The 18,614-nt window shown below is 45.3% G+C and overlaps 1 protein-coding gene across 4 annotated transcripts in view; it reads right to left on the reverse strand.

Annotated features, from left to right (window-relative positions):
* Positions 1-18,614, reverse strand: part of CEP131 (centrosomal protein 131) — a 313,831-nt gene that overhangs the window by 207,705 nt on the left and 87,512 nt on the right. For all 4 annotated transcript variants that reach the window (XM_069199754.1, XM_069199751.1, XM_069199752.1 and 1 more), the window contains one exon: positions 1,564-1,746. In XM_069199754.1, coding sequence (XP_069055855.1) covers positions 1,564-1,746 — 183 coding nt within the window. The remainder of the gene's footprint in view (positions 1-1,563; positions 1,747-18,614) is intronic.

Below are 18,614 nucleotides of genomic sequence, written 5' to 3' on the forward strand. Positions count from 1 at the left end.
ACCGCCAACAGGCCGGCGGTAAAAATAATGGAATTATGACCATGGCGGTTACCGCCATGGTCATCCGCCACTTCTCCACTCCGACCGCCAGAGCGGTGACGACCGCTGGGCTGGAGACTTTGGTCTCCAGCCCGGCGTCAGTCACAAGACCGCCGGCGGTACCAGGACCCTGCATACTGCCATAGATTTCGGGTGGTTTGGAACCGCCACGAAATCCATGGCGGTAGGCACTATCAGTGCCAGGGAATTCCTTCCCTGGCACTGATAGGGGTCTCTCCCACCCCATCCCCCACCCAGAGTCCTCCCCCCATACCTCCCTCCCCCCCCAAAGGTGGCAGGACCCCCTCCCCATCCCCAACATGCACATACACACACCCCTACACGCACACATACACTACAACAACACATACCAGCACACATACAGACATGCACACAGACCGACCAACACACATTTCCCATACACACAACACACCCCTGCATGCATACACACACTCACACACCTCCTCTACATACTCGCACACCCCCATGCACGCACACAACACACGTACCTTGTCCGTTAATCCTCTGGGAGGGGACGGGATCTATGGGGGCTGCTCCGCCGCCAGCACCCAGTCACCAGAACACGCCACACCGAATCATGGGACGTGATTCGGTGGGCGGTGTTCTGATGACGGGGCGGTGGAGGTGGAGCAGCCTTCACTTCCACGCCGACCGCCAGTATGGCTGCTGGGTGCTCTCTGTCCGAAAAAGGAAGGAGGGCTGCCAGCAGTCATAATACTCTGAGCGGAAAACCGCCTGCACTGGCGGTCTTCAGCACGGCGGTACCTCAGCAGTCTTTAAAAAAGACCGCCGAGGTCGAAATGAGGGCCATAATTTCTTATTCATTTCCAAAATATATTGTATTTCAATCATAGATTTTCACACTTTAATGTCACATAATGTCTCACATTAATAAACATTTCTCATCACAACTGGTATAACAACATAATCCACATGGTACAAAATATGTATTATATAAAGGAGAACTGACAAAGCAGCATTTTGGTGGAATCCTCCCATATTCAGTACAGAAAGGGTCTGATTCACAAAGTGCACTTTGTAGTAAATTTTGTGGTACTACACTAGCACTGCAAAACGTACTACAAAATGCTATTCATAAATCACACTGAAGCAGTAACTTACACTTGTGAGTAATGTATAGGTGTAATTTACACCTTTGTAGTAACTTACATGTGTAAATTACACTGTGGTATGTTCAGAGTGGAGAAGTTAGCAGTCCTGTGCTAGAAGGAAAGAGTTGGGGATGGGCCATATATTATTGTGCCTGATCTGGAGAAAGGAATTTTAAAGTCATGAGTGTACAGATATTCTTTGTAAGCTACAGGCACAATTTTCTGTCAAGAAAGATTTGATTAGATAACAAATAGATGTGCCTTGCAGTTAATACACATTTTACTCCCATTTCTGAAAGCGTGTGGTAAGCTGAGCCCAGGGTCAATTGTTCTGAAGAGCTCTGGGCAGGCTTCATCTCTAAACAGCAGAGCTTTGAAGGTACCTCATTACCTCATCAATCCAGGCATATTTGTCCTTCCGATAGGGCTTGGTCTCTGGGGGAAGCTCTGGCTCCTCCTCCAGCAGCTTCAGGGTATCAAGCAGGTCATGAAGGGTGGTCCTGGACTGAGTCTGGCTGGCAATGACGGTCCCAACCTCCAGCTCCTCTGTAGTAGCCTCTCTTGGCAGTCCATCCTTGGAAGGAAGACAAGGACAGCGGGAGGTGGGATCAGATGTGTAATAAGAGGAACCAAACATGTGTGACCCTCACTTCAGGATAGGAGAGGAACATCATCTGAGCAGAGGCAGGATATTAGGTAGTATGCCTCCATGTCCATTCAAACAATACCACTCGGAATCATATCCTACCCATGTTCAGTGTTTCGTTGATGTCTAGCTAGGATTACTCTATGCAAAAAACCCATGCATTGCCACATACACACACACACACACACACACACAAAAATATATATTATATACACACAATCAAATTTAATCTGTCTGAAGGGAGTGTACGGAGTGGCGATAAGAGATTCTGTTACCATGCACACTGAGCACATGGCCTCACTCTGTGGAGTATATGGAAACTCAGGGGGTTATTACAACTTTGGAGGAGGTGTTAATCCGTCCCAAAAGTGACGGTAACGTGGCGGATATACCACCAGCCATATTACGAGTTCCATAGGATATAATGGACTTGTAATATGGCTGGTGGTATATCCGTCACTTTACCGTCACTTTTGGGACGGATTAACACTTCCTCCAAAGTTGTAATAACCCCCTAAGTCTTCATGCCTGTTTAACCTGTGGAACCTCTGCAAGAATTCGCTAAGTGGTTCCTGGTTTAATATTCACCAAATTCTTAACTTTTATTGGTAGACAACAGGTAAAGACACAAGGAACAGTGCACTGGCCTATAGAGAAAGTCCACATCAGGAAATCCTAAGATTACCCAAAAGGCCACCCCAACTTGGATTCAACCTCTCATATTGACCCCCTCATTGCTTTGCCCAGTAACTCAGGCTCCTTTAATATTTGGTCCAACACAGTCAAATCACGGCTTGTCTTCTGTGTGGTTTCAGTGTCATTTTATTTACAATATGCTACAGGCACCAATGGGAGTCATAACTTTGCCTGTAAGATTTCCCCGTTTTACAATGCAGTACTTTACATATCAGACAAATTATTATTAAGTGAAGGCATGTTTAATCCCGCTTTGTGGGAGATTTAAAAATGCTCCTGCCAAGCTGGAGGAATGTTTGTTCTCGCTGGTGGGAGATTTAGTAATTCTCCAGCCAGGCAGGAGCACACATATGTTTCCCTACCTACATTAGTGCAAGCAAGGAAACTACTCTGTCAGTGGTGGGCTCTCTGGGATAGAATACTTTGGTGAGGGTTTCCTGGCATCTTTAGAGGGTCATGGATGGGGGCCATGCATCCTCTTCCCCAGTTTAAAAAAAATTATTTCAGCCCCTGGGGATGGGGTCCCAGGAGTGCAATAAAGCTGCCAGGAGGGGGGGGGGGGGTCACACACCCACTCACTCCATTTTCCACCTCAACTCCAAAGGAAGGGGTTTTTAGTACCTCACTGAGGCTCGGGATGGGCACATGCCCCACATGCTCCCTCCCTCAAAAAAGCACTTTGCGCCACCCCCTTCCCAGGCACTGGCCCATCCGAGGAGTTTTTTTTCTTCAAGAGGAGCCTGTGAGCCACACTTTAAAAAAAAAAATTGCAGCAGATACACAGATCCTATGCAAATTTGCAGCAACATTAAAAATAAAAAAACATTTTTGTCCCCAGTTTCCCTCTGGGATTTAACCAACAGCCCTAGGGGGTCAGGGTATCCCTCCCCACCCTCTATGTATTTTTTCATATTTTGTTAGGACTCCGGACTGAGTCCTGAGTCCTAAGATGGCTGCCCGCCACATCATTGTTGATGTTGTGGTACCCAATCATATCTCGCCAAGAGATCTGTTAAGTCTGTGGGTCTTCTTCAGCGTGAAATATACTTTCAATTAATTGCACAAAAACTACTGAACTAATTTACATGATATCACAAAAACTGCTTTTCTGGGCCAAGATCTGTCTTCCTGCCATATTTGGTATCTGTTTTCCCCGCCACTGCATAATGGAACCACCCCAAAGCATTCCACTTAGAAGCTGACTTAACAAAATTTTTTTGGGGGAAAAGTTTTGTGAAGATTCGTTAAATGGCGCTACAGATATTAGCAAACCAAAAAATACATTTCCTATGGAAACACGATCCTAGATATAACTACCTTGTGGTAACCGCCACTGGGTAATTCTTATATATATGCATAAGGTTAAACCTTTGCTTTAATTAGGCATATTTTATTAATTTTTGCTATACAAACCACACTTAAAATACAGAAACATTACAAATTCTAAAGTTATATAGTTATACCTTAAATGTATAATTTACACACTAACTTTAAATTCTTATAACTTTATCCTTTAGCTACAGACAACACTAACTACTGAAAACTTGACATTTCTAAAGTCATACTTTATTATTTTGTAATAGTTTGAACATGTTGCATAAATTAAAGGTATAACTTGCATAACTCCGCACACAGTGTATTCAACCCTGTAGCCACACTACATTAACTGTAATGTGGCTACATTAGCTGTAACTTGGACTATGTGGTAATGTGTAAATATATGTTTGTGCTTTACTGAGACTGGCTTGTGTGTATTCATGGATACCCATTCTCCGTGGCAAACTATCCTCCTTAGAAATGGGTTTTGAGTAGAAAGTTTATTGTTGAAGTCGAAACGGTGATGACCAGTTATTTGGGATACCTGTTGCAGCCAGTGGCTGGAGTTTCTTCTATGCCATAAATCTATTTCATTCATCCTGTGTGGAGAATTTTTTGAAGACTTCGAATTTCACACACAGCTTATGCCATTTTATATTATCTTATGTACCATGTAAACTAATAGTATTTGCAATAACAGTTATATCACAAATCAAATTTTTTGTAAGAACAACGTGCATGGTAGAGTGGTGAGCTATATAGTTAATTAATGTAGTGTGGTTACCAAGTAAAACGCACAGTCTATGGAGGTATGTGAGTTATAATAACACAATTGTGTTGAATAAATTATAAATTAAAAGGTACAAGTATAAGGTCAGAAATGCAAATTTTCCAGTAGTTTAAGTATTGTTTGTAGCTAAAGCTAACCCCTAAATGGCCTTTATTACCCCTACCCTCATCCTTCATTAAAAGCTAAAATCTTTACTGCTCCGTACTCTTACTTGAACCCTAAAGGCCCCTTGCTTCCCCCTATCCTTACAAATCCCTGAACCCTAAAAACCCTCATTATCCCTTACACATCTCTGAACTTAAAGCCCTTACTAACTATACCCTAACCCCAAATCCCTTAGTAAACTTTATCCTTATCCATTGCTTAACCTTAGAAGCCCCTTCTCTTACCCATCACTAAACAGCTTTACAACCCTGTACCTTTACCCATCACTAAACTCTTAAAACTCCCTACGGTTCTTACTTCTCCTTAATAGCAAACTTACATGGCATGGTATAAGTTCCACCTCGTAAAAAAGAAGAGTGTGAGTGTGAGTGTGAGTGTGTGTGTGTGTGTGTGTGTGTGTGTGTTTTTTCCGCCATCTGGTGTTGGGCTCGGAGTGTTACAAGTTGTTTTTCTTCGAAGAAGTCTTTTTGAGTCACGAGACCGAGGGACTCCTCCCATTTCGACTCCATTGCACATGGGCGTCGACTCCATCTTAGATTGTTTTGCCCGCAGAGGGTGAGGTAGGAGTTGTGTATGCTAATAATAGTGCCCATGCAATGGAGTGAATGCGTATGTACATAATAAAGTTTTAAGTAATATATTTACAAATGTACAAATGTTTAAGATCTACTTCTAAACGGCTACAGGCTACCGAGGAGGCGGGTGGGCGCATGTGAATCTGCAGCGACTAATGCCACGAACAGATGTACACTGGGTAAGTAACATTTTCCGTTCGATGGCATGTGTAGCTGCAGATACACATGCTGTGCATAGACTAGTAAGCAGTTATCTCCCCAAAAGCGGTGGTTCAGCCTGTAGGAGTTGAAGTAGTTTGAAATAATGTTCTTAATACAGCTTGACCTACTGTTGCTTGTTGTGCAGTTAGCACATCTACACAGTAGTGCTTGGTAAATGTATGAGGCGTAGACCATGTTGCTGCCTTACATATTTCGTTCATTGGAATATTCCCTAGAAAGGCCATGGTAGCACCTTTCTTTCTGGTTGAGTGTGCCTTTGGTGTAATAGGCAGTTCTCTTTTAGCTTTAAGATAGCAGGTTTGAATGCACTTAACTATCCATCTAGCAATGCCTTGTTTTGAAATTGGATTTCCTGTATGAGGTTTTTGAAAGGCGATAAATAGTTGTTTTGTCTTTCGAATTAGTTTTGTCCTGTCAATGTAGTACATTAGTGCTCTTTTGATGTCTAATGTATGTAGTGCTCTTTCGGCTACAGAATCTGGCTGTGGGAAGAACACTGGTAATTCTACCGTTTGATTTAAGTGGAACGGTGAGATTACTTTTAGTAAAAATTTAGGATTGGTCCGTAAAACAACTTTATTTTTGTGTATTTGAATAAATGGTTCTTGAATGGTAAATGCTTGAATTTCACTCACTCTTCTTAGAGATGTGATGGCAATTAAAAATGCAACTTTCCACGTTAAGTATTGCATTTCACAAGAGTGCATGGGCTCAAAAGGTGGACCCATGAGTCATGTTAGGACAATGTTGAGGTTCCATGCAGGAACTGGTGGTGTTCTTGGTGGTATAATTCTCTTTAGGCCTTCCATAAACGCCTTTATGACTGGTATCCTAAACAATGAAATTGAGTGCGTAATTTGTAGGTAAGCAGAAATTGCCGTAAGATGTATTTTAATGGAAGAGAAAGCTAGGTTAGATTTTTGCAAATGTAGTAAGTATCCTACTATTTCTTTTGCAGCTGCGTGTAAAGGTTGAATTTGATTATTATGGCAGTAATAAACAAATCTTTTCCACTTATTTGCATAGCAGTGTCTAGTGGTAGGTTTTCTAGCTTGTTTTATGACCTCCATACATTCCTGTGTGAGGTCTAAGTGCCCGAATTCTAGGATTTCAGGAGCCAAATTGCTATATTCAACAATGCTGGATTTGAATGTCTGATCTGTTGTTTGTGTTGTGTTAACAGATCTGGTCTGTTGGGTAGTTTGACAAGAGGTACTACTGAAAGGTCTAGTAGTGTTGTGTACCAAGGTTGCCTTGCCCATGTTGGTGCTATTAGTATGAGTTTGAGTTTGTTTTGACTCAACCTGTTTACTAGATATGGAAGGAGAGGGAGAGGGGGAAAAGCGTACGCAAATATCCCTGACCAGTTCATCCATAGAGCATTGCCTTGGGATTGATCTTGTGGGTACCTGGATGCGAAGTTTTGGCATTTTGAGTTTTATTTTGTTGCAAACAGATCTATTTGAGGTGTTCCCCAAATTTGAAAGTAATTGTTTAGTATTTGGGGGTGAATTTCCCATTCGTGGGTTTGTTGGTGATCTCGAGAGAGATTGTCTGCCAACTGGTTCTGAATCCCTGGAATAAATTGTGCTATTAGGCGAATGTGGTTGTGAATCACCCAATGCCATATTTTTTGTGTTAGGAGGCACAACTGTGTCGAGTGTGTCCCGCCTTGTTTGTTTACATAATACATTGTTGTCATGTTGTCTGTTTTGACAAGAATGTATTTTTGGGTTATTATGGGTTGAAATGCTTTCAGCGCTAGAAATACTGCTAACAGTTCTAAGTGATTTATGTGAAACTGCCTCTGATGTATGTCCCATTGTCCTTGGATGCTGTGTTGATTGAGGTGTGCTCCCCACCCTGTCATGGAAGCATCCGTCGTTATGACGTATTGTGGCACTGGGTCTTGGAAAGGCCGCCCTCGGTTTAAATTTGTACTGTTCCACCATAGAAGCGAGATGTATGTTTGGCGGTCTATCAACACCAGATCTAGAAGTTGACCCCGTGCTTGTGACCATTGTGATGCTAGGCACTGTTGTAAGGGCCGCATGTGCAATCTTGCGTTTGGGACAATGGCTATGCATGAAGACATCATGCCTAGGAGTTTCATTACCATTTTGACTTGTATCTTTTGTGTTGGATACATGGCCTGTATTATCTTTTGAAATGTTTGAACCCTTTGTGGACTTGGAGTGGCAATCCCTTTTTCTGTGTTGATTGTCGCTCCTAAGTATTGCTGTGTTTGACACGGCAAAAGGTGTGACTTCGCGTAGTTGATGGAGAAACCTAGCCTGTGAAGGGTCTGTATGACATATTCTGTGTGTTTTGAACACTGTCTTAGCGTGTTGGTTTTGATTAACCAGTCGTCTAAGTACGGGAACACATGTATTTGCTGCCTTCTGATATGTGCAGCTACTACTGCCAGGCATTTTGTAAAAACTCTTGGCGCAGTTGTTATTCCGAATGGCAACACTTTGAATTGGTAATGTATTCCTTGGAATACGAACCTTAGGTATTTCCTGTGTGAAGGATGTATTGGTATATGGAAATACGCATCTTTTAGGTCTAATGTTGTCATGTAATCTTGCTGTTTGAGCAGTGGGATTACGTCTTGTAACGTGACCATGTGAAAGTGGTCTGATTGGATGTAGGTATTTAGTGTTCTGAGATCTAGTATTGGTCTCAGAGTTTTGTCCTTTTTGGGTATTAGAAAGTACAGTGAGTAAACTCCTGTGTTTTTTTGTAGATTTGGTACTAATTCTATTGCGTCCTTTTGTAGCAATGCTTGAACTTCTAGTCCTAGAAGATCTATATGTTGTTTTGACATATTGTGTGTTTTCGGTGGGACGTTTGGAGGGAATTGGAGAAATTCTATGCAATAACCATGCTGGATAATTGCTAAGACCCAAGTGTCTGTTGTTATTTCCTCCCAAAGTTTGTAAAATTGGCTTAGTCTTCCCCCCACAGGTGTTATGTGATGGGGTTGTGTGACTTGTGAGTCACTGTTTATTTTGAGGATTTTTGGGGCCTTGGAATTTTCCTCGATTTCTTGGGAATTGGCCCCCTCTATATTGCCCCCGAAAACCTCCCCTCTGATATTGACCCTGGTAAGTAGGCCTTGTTTGTGAGGTTGTGGTTTCTGTGGGTTGACCTCGAAACCCTCCCCTAAAAGGTGTTTTTCGAAATGTGCCTCTGCTCTGCGGGGGGTAGAGTGCGCCCATGGCTTTGGCTGTATCGGTGTCTTTTTTGAGTTTCTCAATGGCAGTGTCAACCTCCGGCCCAAACAATTGCTGTTCATTAAATGGCATATTGAGCACAGCTTGTTGGATTTCCGGCTTGAACCCTGAAGTGCGCAGACATGCGTGCCTTCGTATCGTGATTGCAGTGTTTATTGTCCTTGCAGCTGTATCTGCTGCATCCATGGAAGACCGTATCTGATTATTTGAGATACTTTGTCCCTCTTCTACCACCTGTTGCACTCTTTTTTGAAACTCCTTGGGTAAGTGTTCGATGAAATGTTGCATTTCATCCCAATGAGCTCTGTCGTATCTTGCCAAAAGTGCTTGTGAATTGGCAATACGGCATTGATTTGCTGCTTGTACTGCAACCCTTTTTCCTGCAGCATCAAATTTGCGGCTCTCTTTGTCTGGAGGTGGTGCGTCTCCTGAGGTATGAGAGTTGGCTCTCTTACGAGCTGCCCCGACAACTACTAAGTCTGGTGTTAGTTGTGTTGTAATATAGATTGGATCTGTTGGCGGTGGCTTGTACTTTTTCTCCACCCTTGGAGTTATGGCTCTGCCTTTAACTGGATCCTGAAATATTTGTTTTGAATGTCTTAGCATTCCTGGGAGCATGGGAAGGCTTTGGTACTGGCTATGGGTGGAGGATAGGGTGTTAAACAGAAAGTCATCCTCAATTGGTTCTGAATGTAAGGTGACGTTGTGAAATTCGGCTGCCCTTGCGACCACCTGTGTGTAGGATGTACTGTCCTCAGGTGGTGACGGTTTTGTGGGATAGGAGTCTGGGCTGTTGTCAGACACTGGAGCATCGTAAAGGTCCCATGCATCGGGATCATCCTGACTCATTGTAGTATGAGCTGGTGAGTGCATCAGTGGTGGAGTTGTTGCTGGTGATGCATGTATTGATGGTGGTGGAGACGGTGGTGGGGTTGTTTTCCTAGCCACTTTTGCCTGTGGTTGCTTGTCCTTTTGTTGAAAGGCAAGTTTCCTTTTTATTTTGATTGGGGGAAGAGTGGTTATCTTCCCTGTGTCCTCATGAATATGAAGCCTTCTTTGCGTGTAGTCAGGCTCTACAGCTTGAAGCTCCTCTCCAAATCTATGTAATTGGGAGGTTAATCCTTGTTCCTCTGTATAGGAACTACTTTTCGGCTCCGAGGCTGGATGTTTCGGAACCAAAACCTTTTCGGAAGTCTTTTTAGGTTCCGAAGAAACCTTCTTTGTTTTCGGCGTGGTGTCTCGGTGCCGAAATTCTTCGGTGCCGCTGTCTCTGTGCCGAATTTTCTCGGAGCCGCTGTCTCGGCTCCGAGGTTGCTGTGTGGCGGTATCTCGACCGGAGTCGGACGACCTCGACACCAGCATGCCCTCTTTCGGTGCCTTGGATCAGTCACCTAGTTTTCGGGTTAAGCCATGGCCTGTTGGCGGTGGCGTCCCCTGGGCATTTGTGGACTTCTCGTGAGTCTTGATTTTCTACATCTTACTCACGGTTTGGGGTGTTTCTTCGGCGTCGAGTTCTTCCGAATCCGACTCGTGGATGGAGAAAGCTTCTTCTTCCTCCTCGAAACGTTCTTGACCTGTCGGCGTGGACGCCATTTGTAGTCTCCTGGCTCTTCGGTCTCTCAGCGTCTTCCTCGACCGAAACGCTCGACAGGCTTCACAAGTATCCTCCTTGTGCTCGGGGGACAAGCACAAGTTACAGACCAGATGCTGAGACGTGCATTGGGTACTATTGCTATGCACAATGCCATCATTCCCAACAGTTTCTTGATAAACCTTAGTGTGTAAGTTTGATTGAATTGTAGCCGAGATATGAGATTGTGGAAAGCTTGAATTCTCTGTGGGTTTGGGCAAGCTAATGCTGACTGAGTGTTCAGAATTGCTCCCAGATATGGTTGTATTTGGGCTGGGTGCAGAAGAGATTTTTGGGAATTGATTGTGAACCCTAGACTGTGTAGGGTATTGATTGTGTATTGTGTGTGCTGTTGACAAGTTTGAATGGTGCTGGCTTTTATGAGCCAGTCATCCAGATAAGGAAACACACGTACGTGTTCCCTTCTGAGGTATGCTGCAACCACAAATAGACATTTGGTGGATACCCTTGGTGCTGGTGTTACCCCAAAGGGTAGCACTTTGAATTGGTAGTGCTTGCCTGCTATCCCAAATCTCAAGTATCTGCGATGTGCTGGATGTATGGGAATATGGAAGGAAGCATCTTTCAGATCTAATGCTGTCATGTAGTCCTGTTTTTGTAGTAAGGGAATAATATCCTGAAGAGTGCCCATGTGGAAATACTCAGAGAATGTACTGATTGAGGGGTCCGAAATCCAGGATTGGTCTGAGTACCATCCTTTTTTGGTATGAGGAAGTATAGAGAATATACTCCTGTCCCTTGTTGAGGTATAGGTACGATCTCTATTGCACCTTTGAGTAGAAGTGATTGTACTTCTTGTTTTAACAAAATGAGGTCTTCTAGAGAAAGCCTGTGCAAGCAAGGGGGAATGTTTGGTGGAGTAGAGATGAGTTTTAGGTAATAACCATTGTGGATAATTGACAGCACCGATTGATCTGAAGTAACGTTGTGCCATTGATGGTAGAAATGTTCCAGTCTTCCTCCCACAGGAGATGTATGCTGTGTGGGTTGTGGAGAGAGTCACCTCTTGTGGCATTGTATTTTCCTCTACCTCTAAAGTTGTTTCCTTTGTAGGATCCTCTGAAAGACCCCCTGGAGTAATATTGTTGTCCATGGTTTTGTTGGGACGTAGAGGGCTCTGATGTTGACGGTTTAAAACCACCTCTGAAGTGGGGCCTACGAAAAGTACCTTGAGCAGGTGTTGTATAAAGGGCACTCATGGCCTTAGCTGTGTCAGAGTCCTTTTTAAAATTTTCTATGGTGGTATCCACCGCTGGTCCACATAACTGCTGTTTGTTAAAAGTCATATTAAGTACAGCTTGTTGTATTTCAGGTTTGAACCCTGAAGATCTTAACCAAGCATGTCTTCTGATGATTACACTAGTGTTAATACCCCTAGCTGCAGGGTCTGCTGCATCTAGGGCGGGTCTAATTTGGTTGTTGGAGATAGCCTGTCCTTCTGCAACTACCTGCTGTGCCCTTTTTTGGTGTTCTGGTGGGAGATATTGTAGGAACTCCTCCATTTCATCCCAATGAGCTCTATCGTATCTGCCTAAAAGAGCCTGGCAATTATCCAGTGATTTGCAGCTTAATTTGCCACTCTCTTCCCAACAGCATCAAATGTATGGCTTTCTTTATCGGGGAAGGAACATCCCCAGTGGACTGACTATTTGCCCTTTTTCTTGCTGCACTAACAACAATAGAATCAGGTGGCAATTGTTGTGTGATGAAGAGTGGATCTGATGGAGCAGCTTTGTATTTTTTGTCCACTCTTGGTGTAAATACCCTAGCCTTTACTGGCTCTTTAAAAATGTCATCTGCATGTTTAAGCATGCATGGGAGCATTGGTACTCTGTGTGTAGAGGATAGTGTGTTAAATAAAAAAATCATCCTCTATGGGATCTGAGTGCAACTGCACATTGCGATATGCAGCTGCCATAGCAATGACCTGATTATAGGCCGTTGTGTCTTCAGGTGAAGACGGCCTAGTGGGGTATACATCAGGACCATTAGATAAAACAGAGCCTGGGTCATACAAATCCCATGGGTCTACATTGTAAGGATTGTCACTCGAGGCATCCCCAGGTGAAGAAACCGGGGATTGCGGAGAAAACTGTGTGGATGAAGGTGGTGGTGGAGTTGGAGTATCAGGTGGTGGAGTAGTGAAAGCAAAGGAGAATGTGGCGGTGAAGGCTAATGTAGTGCCTTTGGTTTCTCCTTGTGTTTGAAAATCTTGGCAAGTGGAGGTCCAGCTTCCAAAGTCTCCTGGAAAGTTTTTTTCCTTTTAATTATAGAAGGAAGAGAGCCAATAATCCTTCCATTATCCTTATGAACTTGGATTTTGAGCGGTTTATCATCCATCACTTCAAGTATGGGCCTAATGTCTGACAATTCTTTTGCAGTTGGAACATATTTCTTCCCCACAGGTTTGAGCTCCAAAAGTTTGGAGACCGATTGTTTTAACTGGCCCGAGAATGTCGACTCCGAAACTGATGGAAGCTTTTTCAGCTCCGAAATGGATGTTGGGTGTTTCGGCTCCGAGGTGGAACATGGAAGTTTTGGCTCTGAGGTGGAAGCCTCCACTCTTCTGGTCGATCCCGAAACAGGTGTGGAATGCTGTTCGGCCGACGCCAAATGCATTTTAATCTTTTTCAATGCCGAACCCGAGGGTCGGTCATCGGCATGTATCTTTCAGGTCTGACCATGGCCGGCTAGCAGTGGTGGACCCAAGACCAGTTGTGATGACTTTTTGACTGGTTTTTGGTGATGGAAAGGGGCTGGCGTACTCATGTACTGCACCGCTGGAATCACTTGGCTGTCCCCATCGGAGTCACAGTCTGAATCCGAATCGGCGATGGAAACGGCAGTCTGCGCTTTTCCTCACTGAAAATGTCGGGCGTCTGTTAGGTCGACTTGGATGCCATCTCTAACCCATGCGCTCCTCGATCCAGCAGTTTTTTCTTGGAGTGAAAGGATCGATACGCCTCACAGGTTTCCTCCTTGTGATCAGGAGAGAGAGACAGAGGTTGCACACCTAGTGTTGGTTGGTGTAGGGGAACTTGGCATGGCACGAGGGTAACAGTGAAACGGAGTCTGATCCATCAGCCTGTGTCGCAGTAGGCCCGAAAAGGGTGCAGTCGTTCAAAAGGGCATTTAATCGATCCAGACGATACAATCGGCTTGAGTATAGTCAGAAACCTGATCGAAAAATAATACTGATGTTTAGAGAAAAATTAGAGAAGTTCAGATAGTGCCAAACCGAGATTTACCGGAGTGAGAGGGAACGCTTCCGCACCCGCAGGCGGAAAGAAAACAATCTAATAAAGGACTCAATGCCCATGCGCACTATCACCGAGAGGAGGAGATATCGATCTTGTGACTCAAAACCTTCTTCAAAGAAAATCAACTTGCAACACTCCTAGCCCAACACTAGATGGCGGACTTATGCAAAGCATGTGTAGCTGCAGCTACACATGCCATCGAATATATATATATATATATATATATATATATACATATATATATATATATATATATATATATATATATATATATATGGAAAATGCCACTTACCCAGTGTACATCTGTTCGTGGCATTAGTCACTGCAGATTCACATGCTGTGCACATCCCGCCATCTGGTGTTGGGCTCGGAGTGTTACAAGTTGTTTTTCTTCGAAGAAGTCTTTGAGTCACGAGACCGAGGGACTCCTCCCATTTCGACTCCATTGCGCATGGGCGTCGACTCCATCTTAGATTGTTTTCCCCGCAGAGGGTGAGGTAGGAGTTGTGTATGCTAGTAATAGTGCCCATGCAATGGAGTGAATACGTATGTACATAATGAAGTTTAAAGTAATATATTTACAAATTTACAAATGTTCAAGATCAACTTCTAAACGGCTACAGGCTCCTGGGGAGGCGGGTGGGCGCATGTGAATCTGCATCGACTAATGCCACGAACAGATGTACACTGGGTAAGTGATATTTTCCGTTTGATGGCATGTGTAGCTGCAGATACACATGCTGTGCATAGACTAGTAAGCAGTTATCTCCCCAAAAGCGGTGGTTCAGCCTGTAGGAGTTGAAGTTGTTTGAAATAATGTTCTTAGTACAGCTTGACCTACTGTGGCCTGTTGTGCAGTTAACACATCTACACAGTAGTGTTTGGTAAATGTATGAGGCGTAGACCATGTTGCTGCCTTACATATTTCGTTCATTGGAATATTTCCTAGAAAGGCCATGGTAGCACCTTTCTTTCTGCTTGAGTGTGCCTTTGGTGTAATAGGCAGCTCTCTCTTTGCTTTAAGATAGCAGGTTTGAATACACTTAACTATCCATCTAGCAATGCCTTGTTTAGAAATTGGATTCCCTGTATGAGGTTTTTGGAAAGCAATAAATAGTTGTTTTGTTTTTAGAATTAGTTTTGTTCTGTCAATGTAGTACATTAGCGCTCTTTTGATGTCTAATGTATGCAGTGCTCTTTCAGCTACAGAATCTGGCTGTGGGAAGAACACTGGTAATTCTACCGTTTGATTCAAGTGGAACGGTGAGATCACTTTTGGTAAAAAATTTGGATTTGTCCGTAGAACTACTTTATGCTTGTGTATTTGAATAAATGGTTCTTGTATGGTAAATGCTTGAATTTCACTCACTCTTCTTAGAGATGTGATGGCAATCAAAAATGCCACTTTCCATGTTAAGTATTGCATTTCACAAGAGTGCATGGGCTCAAAAGGTGGACCCATGAGTCGCGTTAAGACAATGTTGAGGTTCCATGAAGGAACTGGTGGTGTTCTTGGTGGTATAATTGTCTTTAGGCCTTCCATAAATGCTTTTATGACTAGTAACCTAAATAATGAAGTTGAGTGCGTAATTTGCAGGTAAGCTGAAATTGCGGTAAGATGTATCTTTAATGAAGAGAAAGCTAGCTTTGACTTCTGCAATTGTAGTAAGTATCTGTTAGAAATTGGGTTTTTGGTTGGCAGTCAGGTTGCCCTCTGTCCAAGCAAGAACCCTCACTCTAGTCAGGGTAAGTCACACACAATCCAAAGTCAGCCTGTGCTCACCCTCCGGTAGCTTGGCACGAGCAGTCAGGCTTAACTTAGAAGGCAATGTGTAAAGCATTTGTGCAATAAATCATACAACACCATAGCATAACACCACAAAAATACACCACACAGTGTTTAGAAAATTATATAATATTTATCTGGGTATCTTCAGGTCAAAACGATCAAAGTTGCAATACGAATTTGTAAAGATATCACTGAAAAGTGATAGAGAGTGTCTTAAGTCTTTAGAAAGTAAACAAAGTCTCTTTCAAACACAAAGTACCTGGTTTCTGGTGAGGCTTCCCTCCCCCTGCCCTCCCTTCTGGGGTCCAGCACCTTCCAACTAGGAGTGGCCTCCTCAGAAGACAACATGGTAGGGGCACTGTTATCAGTAGCCCCTCCCTCCAGGTCCGGGGGGACACCCTGAACCTGGTCTTCCAGCCCAGGATCTGTACCCTCAGACTGGATCACTACGTGGCAAACCAGGACTTCCTGGGAGGCACACCTACCCCCCACCAGGTCAGAGGTTAACCTCTGCACCTGACCATTCAACTCAGAGTCACCACCCTGAAGTTGAACAATTGCCTGGCACGCCAGGACTTCCTGGAGGGCACACTGACCCTCCACCAGGTCAGAGTTTAACCTCTGAACTTGGCCATTCAACTCAGAGTCACCACCCTGAAGTTGAACAATTGCCTGGCACGCCAGGACTTCCTGGAGGGCACACTGACCCTCCACCAGGTCAGAGTTTAACCTCTGAACTTGGCCATTCAACTCAGAGTCACCACCCTGAAGTTGAACAATTGCCTGGCACGCCAGGACTTCCTGGAGGGCACAGTGACCCTCCACCAGGTCAGAGTTTAACCTCTGAACTGGGCCATTCAACTCAGAGTCACCACCCTGAAGTTGAACAATTGCCTGGCGCACCAGGACTTTCTGGGAGGCACACCTACCTCCCACCAGGTCAGAGTTTAACCTCTGAGCCTGGTTCCCCAACCCAGGGTCACCACCCTGAGGTTGGGCAATTGCCTGGCACGCCAGGACTTTCTGGGGGGGAACACCTACCCCCCACCAGGTCAGAGTTTAACCTCTGAACCTGGTCATCCAACCCAGAGTCAACACCCTGAGGTTGGACAATTGCCTGGCACAGCAGGACTTCTTGGGAGGCACACCTACCTCCCACCAGGTCAGAGTTTAACCTCTGAACCTGGGTATCCAACCCAGAGTCACCACCCTGAGGTTGTACAATTGCCTGGCACGCCAGGACTTTCTGGGTGGCACACCTACCTCCCACCAGGTCAGAGTTTAACCTCTGAACCTGGGTATCCAACCCAGAGTCACCACCCTGAGGTTGTACAATTGCCTGGCACGCCAGGACTTTCTGGGTGGCACACCTACCCCCCACCAGGTCAGAGTTTAACCTCTGAACCCGGTTATCCAACCCAGAGTCAGCACTCTGAGGTTGGACAATTGCCTGGTATACCAGGACTTTCTGGGAGGCACACCTACCTCCCACCAGGTCAGAGTTTAACTTCTGAGCCTGGTTCCCCAACCCAGGGTCACCACCCTGAGGTTGGGCAATTGCCTGGCACGCCAGGACTTTCTGGGGGGCACACCTACCCCCCACCAGGTCAGAGTTTAACCTCTGAACCTGGTCACCCAACCCAGAGTCAACACCCTGAGGTTGGACAATTGCCTGGCACAGCAGGACTTCTTGGGAGGCACATCTACCTCCCACCAGGTCAGAGTTTAACCTCTGAGCTTGGTTCCCCAACCCAGGGTCACCACCCTGAGGTTGGGCAATTGCCTGGCACGCCAGGACTTTATGGGGGGCACACCTACCCCCCACCAGGTCAGAGTTTAACCTCTGAACCTGGTCATCCAACCCAGAGTCAACACCCTGAGGTTGAATCTTTGCCTGGCATGCCAGGACTTCCTGGGGGACACTCTCACCCCCCACAAGGGACACACCGTCCCCAAGGGCCACACAAGAGTCTGGTTGGCGCAGGTCTCCCGACCTCTGCCCATCCGGCAGAGTCTGGGTTTCCCCCAAACCAGAAACGGTTTCACCTGGGTCATTCCTGGGGGGCTCTGCTCTCAGAGCTGTCCCCTGACTCTCAAGGTCCTCCACTGGGGTCTGCAACCCCCTCTCAACCCTATGTCTGGACTTCTGCACTCCTTCACTAGGAGGGGTACTGCCAGACACCAGAACTGTTGGGATGCTGGCTACAGTCACCCCCCCCAAGTTCTTCTGACACTGCGGGGCTTCCCTCCAAAGGTGGCCCTACGGTACAGGCTAGGCTTCCCTCCTGGTGTTCCCTCATGGAACCCTCTAGGACCTGGGACCTACCTGGGACACTACAATCCTTTCCCACCACACTCGGTTGGGAACCACCTAGACCACTCCCTTCAGGAGCACCCCCAAATGCCTCTTCAGACTCTCTGGTACTCACCCAGAAGTCTGCCTCCATTGTAAGTTCCCTGGGGTCAGAGAACTCACACTCCACCTGGTGTTGGCGTAGCTCTGGAAAATAAGGACCAGACATATGCTCTCCAGCAATTACATCACTCTGCCCTTCACATGTATTAACCACAGTACCCTTCACCCAACCACCTAGTAACTCAACCTTGGAAAAGCACTCTACTTCACCCTCCTGAGACTGGTGAGACAGTATCTGTCTGTCCCTGACACTCAACCCATACTCTTCTGGGATGTCTCTACACTCTATATCCAGGACGTCCACCAAGGGGGAACCCTTTTCTCTGTCACTCTCTGCTAGAGTCAGTAAAGTGTCCCTCCCCCCAGTATGAATATGACTCCCTGTGCCAGTCCCCCAATCCTTCTCAGGGACCCTGTGCATAAACGGGAACTACCTCATACCCTTGAACCGCCTGGGGTGTGTCAACTCCCTTCTTCAAGTTGGGCACCACATCTCTGGGCTTGTGCCCTCCTTCAGCAGTACTAGATGCAAGATTTTTGCTGCCACCATCTGAACTGGACTCAGCCCTTCCAGCCTCCAGTTTCAGCTCTTTACAGCTCAGCTCTTGAGCTGCAATCTTTTCTTCTTCCAGGGCTAAGAGTCTTTTTGCCTCAACCTCTGCAAGATACTCCTCTA

This window comes from Pleurodeles waltl, chromosome 7, assembly GCF_031143425.1.
Source record: "Pleurodeles waltl isolate 20211129_DDA chromosome 7, aPleWal1.hap1.20221129, whole genome shotgun sequence".
Lineage (NCBI taxonomy): Eukaryota > Metazoa > Chordata > Amphibia > Caudata > Salamandridae > Pleurodeles > Pleurodeles waltl.